Source organism: Berghia stephanieae, chromosome 6 (genome assembly GCF_034508935.2).
Source record: "Berghia stephanieae isolate SIO BIC M18660-M18661 chromosome 6, UCSD_Bste_1.3, whole genome shotgun sequence".
NCBI classification, from domain to species: domain Eukaryota; kingdom Metazoa; phylum Mollusca; class Gastropoda; order Nudibranchia; family Aeolidiidae; genus Berghia; species Berghia stephanieae.
The window spans coordinates 32428672-32436340 of record NC_088365.1 but is presented as its reverse complement, the minus strand read 5'-3'; the positions used below and the strand labels follow the sequence as shown (position 1 = coordinate 32436340).

General features: G+C 37.0%; 1 protein-coding gene across 7 annotated transcripts in view; it reads right to left on the bottom strand.

Annotated features, from left to right (window-relative positions):
• The window catches only part of LOC144974888 (uncharacterized), a 50890-nt gene that overhangs the window by 35965 nt on the left and 7256 nt on the right, over positions 1-7669 (bottom strand). For all 7 annotated transcript variants that reach the window (XM_078918347.1, XM_078918348.1, XM_078918350.1 and 4 more), the window contains exons 5-6: positions 4955-5083; positions 3744-3975 (exon numbers count right to left, since the gene is read on the bottom strand). In XM_078918347.1, coding sequence (XP_078774473.1) covers positions 3744-3975; positions 4955-5083 — 361 coding nt within the window. The remainder of the gene's footprint in view (positions 1-3743; positions 3976-4954; positions 5084-7669) is intronic.

The window sequence follows — 7669 nt, the reverse complement described above, 5'->3', positions numbered from 1 at the left end:
TTAGCTTCACAATCAAAGGGTTGACTTGGTCTTTTGTTTTTGTTTTTTGTTTGTTTGTTTGTTTTTGCTTTTGTTTTGTTGTGTTTGTTTGTTTTTTTTTTTGTTTTTTTTTCTGTTTGTTTAAAAAAAATAATTCAAATTACAGTTAACCGCATAGTGGCCAAATCAAAATTATTTCACTCGAACGGAATCAGACCCTGTGACTAGCTTTACTAATAAGTCTAGGCAGCTAATGAGGATCGTGTTAAAACTCTCAGATCTTCTTCTTACGTTTCTTGCATACTCCCTCAAATCAAGCCTGAAATTGGGGTGAATTAGATGCTAAAACTATATATATATATATATATATATATATATATATATATATATATATATAATATATATATATATATATATATATATATATATATATATATATATCAATTATGTGAGATTTAGTTTAATATTTAAATCTATGCTTGATGAGGCACGAATATCGTTCCTTGATGTGCGAAAAAGCTCCAACTCAAAAAAAATATTATTGATCGCTTTAACATAAAATCAACTTTTCGGGGTCTAATTCACCGCGAATAATATCGGTTTGGACCGGTGGGTCACATTTGTCTGATTTTTTTTTTTTTTTCACTGTTTGAATTTCCACATGACCATGAAAGAATCAAAGGTCATTAGATTCGTTTTGATTAGCCTTAAATCTTTGTTTTAACATCGATATCTTAACTTGATCGATAGCCTCAAATTACAGGGATCAGTAACACGAGAACCAGAAACAATCGTTATGCCGTGAAGTGTATGACATAGTCATTAATCATTCCCGTATCATGTGTGAAGCCAGGAGCCCATTGTTCTACAAAAACATAGACACGCAAGACTGGGCTTTACTAAGGCGTGAAAATGGAATGTATTTAGGTGTCTCTAATTAATGTTAATTATTAATCAAGAGCCAACAGAATGTAAGGGGTCTTTGTAAATTGTGTCAATCAGTATAGTAAAAAAAGAAATTAAAATGTGGCACTACCCCCCCCCCCCCCCCCCCCCCCCCCCCATTCCCCCCACAGACAAAGAACCCCTGAAATTTATTACAATATCGAAAATTAAGAGATTATAGATAGCAGCTGATTGAAACAAAGCATTAAGTAAAGTCTTCTTGAAAATAGTTGGAGCTGTCTATAAGATCGGCACCTACTCTTTTAATGTAATATTAAATATGCACTTTTAGTCCAGTAGATAAAGTGTTTGACTAGGAAGACATTGGTACCAAGCTAGTTTTTATTCTAATTTTAAAAAATCGTAGTTTTCAGGGATAATAATATTGCCAGCTTGTCCTTATAATACGTGGGGGGAAATGTTTTTAAGTCCTTTATGTGATAGCTCTGGGACCACACTTAGTTTTCAAGAAATGTTATTTAATTAAAAACCTGTATCATATACAGCTCGGGTTTTAGCCGAAAATTCGTTCTACGGAATTTCCGTAGTATTAGGGAGGACTGTTATGATAGGTATTAAATTTTTTTAAAAACTTTAAAAACGAGAAAAACTGATTGGAAACGTAATAATGATGGTGATGGTGGTAGTGATAATGGTAATGGTGGTGGTAGTAATAATGATAGTGGTGGTAGTAATGATGACGGTAATATTATTATTGTTATTAGTATTATTGTTATTGTTATTATCGTTATCATTATTATTATTATTATTATTATTATTATCATCATCATCATCATCATCATCATCATCATCATCATCATCATCATCATCATCATCATCATCATCATCATCATCTCATCATCATCATATATTATTATTATTATTATTATTATTATTATTATTTATTATTATTATTATTATTATTATTATCATTACTATTATTATCCTTTTACGGATTGGTGTATTACGATTGTTGTATTTTTTGTGGTTATTAATGGTATCAGTTTATCTTTTGGTTCCATTTATCATTTTTTCCCACTTTCGTGTATGTTGTCATCAAATTGTATGATTTATGGGCGAAAGCCTAAGATTGAATAAACTTTTAAACTTTAATAAAACTAGACTATGTTCTGAGCCTCCGATGAAAAATCCACCTCAATCCGTCTACGAAAAAAAATATTACTGCCATTTTAAATTAAACATCTGTATCAGCATATTTTCCTCGTTGCCTTTGTTACAGGAAATAATCAAGTAAAAAATATTTTTCTTTAACAAAGAATAAGAGGAAGAAATGATATTGAGTAGTCTCTGAATTCATTTCTCATTTAATGTATATATTTACAGAAAATGAATGCTTTTTTTGTGATTTGGCATTTTAAAACACGTTTATATGGGGTGAGTGAAATTTCCCCTAAAGGTGGGGGGGGGGGGGGGGGGGGGGGGGTTAGACCCTGTAGAGAGACAATAACTTCATCTGCCTACAGCCTTGCTATTCGATTCCCCCTACATCATTTTCCTCTTCCATGTGAATGTGTCTTTGTTTTGAAATTGTGCTATTTGGTTTTGCCTGGGCCCTGCTTGGTATCTTATGCAGAGAGGGAAACAGATGAATTAATACTTTTTTGAAAGACGATATTTTTTTCCTTGTATATCTTCTATCAATGTCTGGTAAGCCAGACTTGTGAATTTCTTTGGTGAATGCAATACTAGCTACAAGGGTGAGTCAAAATGTAATGGGACTCTGCTTATTACAGTCCACTCCGGATAATCGCAACTTGGATAGTCGTAACATTTTCCAAGAAACAGAATTAATTCTATATAAAAGTCACTGGTTAATTGCAACAAACTTTGGTTAATTGCAACACATTTTTGCCCTCAAAAAGTGGTAAGTTCAAGAAATCAATCAATTGTACCGTTCAGAGTTGACAGTGGCTTCCTGTGGTAGGAAATCAACGAGGATTACACCTCTAATGTCCCAAAACACTTTTGGCATAATTTTCATAGCTCTCTTAGCTTTGAAGTTTTTGGTCTTTGGGGAAGAGGGGTGTCGCCATTCCAATGATTGTCTCTTTGACTCAGGTTCAAATAGGTTCTAAAACAATACCTCTACAAAATGCTGGAGTTTCAATGTCAGTTACAGTATCATCACTGCCAATCTCCAGGTACTCATTCATATCTTTGTCGAGTGGCTAATGTATGCAAAGTGCCTTTCTCAAAACGTTGTGGGCCCGAATTTGCTGTTCATTGCATTCAACGCCACAATTTGGGTGACAAGATGTGGCTCCACATCCTTGAGCCACACACTTTTACCATTTTAATCCCATAACCTTAACATGACGACTAGCTTCCTATAAAGCCTTGTATTGTAGTTTACTGAACAACATTTTACCTTAAGTATAATTATAATTGGATATCTTTAAAAAAATCGATGCCTATCTGCTGTTTAATTTGTAAATTATCTTGTAATAATAATAATAATAATAATAATAATAATAATATATAATATAATAATAATATATAATAATAATAATAATAATGATAATATCAATATTAATAATAATAATAATAATAATAATAATAATAATAATAATAATAATAATAATAATAATAATAATAATAATGATGATGATGATGATGATGATGATGATGATGATGATGATGCTGATAATAATAATGATTATTATTATTATTGCAAAAGGGAAAAACACATACACACACACACACACACACACACACATAATCAAATGACCCCCCAAATGTTTTTTAAAACAAAACAAAAAAAAAAAAATATAAAAGACTATGAAAGAAGAAGCACCAACCTTTGGGATCAGGTTTTTGTTTGTCTTTACTCCTCCTAGAAGCAAGTGATACACGACTGTCACTTCGTTTAGGATTCATTGTTCTCCCATCTGAGGAATTCTCATTATTTTCCACGATTTCTGGCAAACCACCTGTCCCCTTGGAGAGCAGACGTTTTTTGTTGCGGCCTGACTCTGATGTTATAGAGTGTGCCCGAGATGAACGACCATCTTCTGCGGCACCACCACCACCCTGTAAAAAGACCAATATAATCATTTCCTTAAAGTGTTATATCATAACGATACTTGTCAAATATGGCACATACACATATGTCACATATCCTAGGCTTCAACGTGCATCATTTTTATTCCCCCCAGCAAGTCATCTGGAACCAAATTTCAATTTCATATAACACAACACATCTGTTAAGTGCCTTACAATATCCGTAATTACTTTTATTGCCAGGTACTTGTTCACATCTGAATTCAGTGATGTAATATGTATTAGGTGCCTCACAACAATGACAGGACCAGACATTTCGTTCATTGTCACCCAATTGTTGATGATCAAGATCAAGATCACTTGACTCTCTACAGAACAGGGTACCTTACCACTATTCAATGATGACGCTGCAATGCTCTTCCGCCTGCCAAAGTTTTAAATAGTAATGCCAGCTGACATTAAAAAAGCTTCAGTGAGACAAACACACATGAATGATGCGGATATGTCTTTAATAAGAAAAAAATCTAGACAAAAAAATTGCTTATCAACAATAAGATTAGTTCTATCTAAAGCTTGATATAATATTATTAGTTTGAGATTTAAAAGAGAGCCGAGATCAAATTACATGTAAAGATTAAAAATCAAAAGCAAGGGACAAGTCAAAGAAGGAAAGAAAGAGAGAGAAAGACATACACAGAGAGAGAGAGAGAGAGAGAGAGAGAGAGAGAGAGAGAGAGAGAGAGAGAGAGAGAGAGAGAGAGAGAGAGAGAGAGAGAGAGAGAGAGAGAGAGAGAGAGAGAGAGAGGGGGGGGGGGGGGGTGGAAGAGAGAGGGGGGAGGGAAGAAAGAAGGAGGCGGAATGTGAAATGATTATATTTGTTGAATTTTTTCTCTTTAAATTGTATTGTGAAGTGAAAAAACAAAACTACAAATATAAATTATGCACCATCTAACTAAGTTTACATCGGATCATAGATTAAAGTCTAAATATGTACCAAACTACTTCTCACCTTTTCAGGTTCTTCATCACTTTGTACTTCCGTCAGTCTTCGTAAATATGCCTCCTTCATGGCAGCTGTCTGCCACTCTCTGGGGACCACTTGGACATCCACGGTCAATTCAGAATAGCTGGACAGAAGCTGGTGGTCAATGAGAAGATGGTGTGACAAGGTGTCATGATGGTGATGATGGTGAATGATGATAATGATGATGATATTTTGTCAATATTGATGACAATGATGACAACAATGATGATGGAAATGCTTGATGATGATTGAGATTGATGATATTTAGGAGGAAGAGGAGGTGGACGATGGTATTTTCAACTGTAATGAAGAGTAGCAATTATGGTCCTCACTGACATTAATTACCATATTGACCTCTGTGCTTCATTTTAAGTTGGATCATAGTTACTGCTCTCTTGATGACAACAGTGATGCATGATGTAAGTGTAAGGCTAAAGGAAAGCTGAACGCTACCTGAGAAAAAAAAGTAAACCCAATCGCTTAATTTATAGCAGTGCACTGTGATGGATCCCCCGTGTGGTGTCCGGGGTCCCTCAACTGAGAGGGTCAAGAATAGCCCAACGCCAAGCCAGCGTGTCGTAAAAGGCGACTAATGGTGTGTGATTCCCCCATCTTTGAGTCACCTGGTCCTCCAGGTTGGGGGTTGGCAAAGGGTTAACACCCCTTTCCGTTAAACTCAAACCGTTACAGAAACACAGACAGACAAACCAAATCCTTTTTTTAGCTTGGGCGACCGAAGAGTTTCTGGAATTACAGAATTTATGAAGGACAACAGACAAAGCCGAAAGGACTCTGCTGACCCGATGACGTCTTCGCCAAACAAGCAGCTTCGAATTGCGTCGTGGAACGTTCGCACCATGTATGAAGCAGGAAAAAGCTCTCAAGTTGTGACTGAGATGAGAAGATACAGGCTGCATATACTTGGAGTAAGCGAAACCCACTGGATACAATCCGGACAGAAACACCTCAAGTCTGGGGAGAAGATTTTATATTCAGGGAGAGGGGATGGGATTCATACACAGGGAGTAGGAATAATTCTAAGCAAGTTTGCCCAGAAGTCACTGAGAGGATGGGAACAATGCGGAGAAAGGATCATCATGGCGTCCTTTACAACACGGAGTAAGAAGATCAGCATGAACATTGTACAGATCTATGCCCCAACAAATGATGCAACAGATGAGGACAAAGATACATTTTATGGTCTGCTACAACAAGTCATTGACAAGTTGCCAAGGAAAGACATCAACATATTGATGGGAGATGCTAATGCAAAAGTGGGACAGGATAACGTAGGCTATGAAGGTATCATGGGACGTCATGGCATGTGAGAAATGAATGATAATGGTGAGAGATTTGCAAATTTCTGTGCAGTCAACAGTTTGGTGATTGGAGGATCAGTGTTCCCCATAAGAGGATCCACAAAGCAACTTGGGTCTCACCAGATGGTGTGACAGAGAATCAGATTGATCATTTTTGTATCTCTCGTAGATTCAGACGTTCATTGGAAGATGTGACAGTACGAGAGGGGCAGATGTTGGATCAGACCACCACCTGCTATTGGCAAAGCTTAAGCTCCAACTCAGAAAACACGGGGCCAGATCACATTCAAGAAGAAAATTCGAGGTGAATGCACTTGATGGGGAAAAGAATGAGGAATTCAAACTACAATTGAGTAATAGATTCCAACCTCTTACTGAGCTCGAGGAGGACATAGATGTAGAGTCACATTGGGCAAAGATCAAGGAAGTCTACATAACAACTTGCCACGAGGTATTGGGGGTAAAGAAATCGGAACATAAAGAATGGATAAGTCCAACCACCTTGGACCTTATTGAAAAGAGGAGAACAAGGAAGGAATAAGTGAATGCAAGCCGAACAAGGGCTTCAAGACTGGATGCACAAGAGCAGTATCGAGCCATAGCTAAGGAAGCATTCATGAACAGACTTGCAGAGAAAGCAGAAGCAGCAGCGACTGGAGGACACATGAGGATCCTTTATCAAACTACCAAGACACTTGCTGGAAAATATGGGAAACCAGAGGTACCAGTCAAAGACAAAGATGGGAAAACTATTTTTGGAAAAGAGGCTCAATCTGAACGATGGAGGGAACATTTCAACTGCCTTCTGAACAGACCACCACCAGACAACCAGCCAGAAATTTTGCCTGCAAGGAATGAGCTACCAATTAGCTGTGATCCACCATCGATAGCAGAGATTGTGGGTGCCATTAACAAGATGAAAAGGGGGAAAGCTGCTGGACCAGACCAGATTCCACCGGAGGCTCTAAAAGTTGATGCGGAAAGAAATGCTGAGGCCCTGCACCCACTATTTGAGAGAATCTGGAATGACGGGATATTCCCAAAGGATTGGAAGGATGGACATCTTATCAAGCTTCCAAAGAAAGGGGACCTCAGTAATTGTAATAATTATCGAGGCATCACTCTTCTTTCTATCCCAGGAAAGGTTTTCAACCGTATTATTTTAGAGAGAATTAAGAATGCAACAGATGCTAAACTGCGGGACGAACAGGCAGGTTTTCGGAAAAACCGTTCAACCACCGACCAGATTGCCTCTCTGCGAGTCATAATGGAACAGTCTATAGAATGGAACTCTCCTCTTATTGTCAACTTTCTGGATTACGAGAAGGCTTTCGACAGTATTGACAGAGCAACATTGTGGAAAATTCTGGCACATTATGGA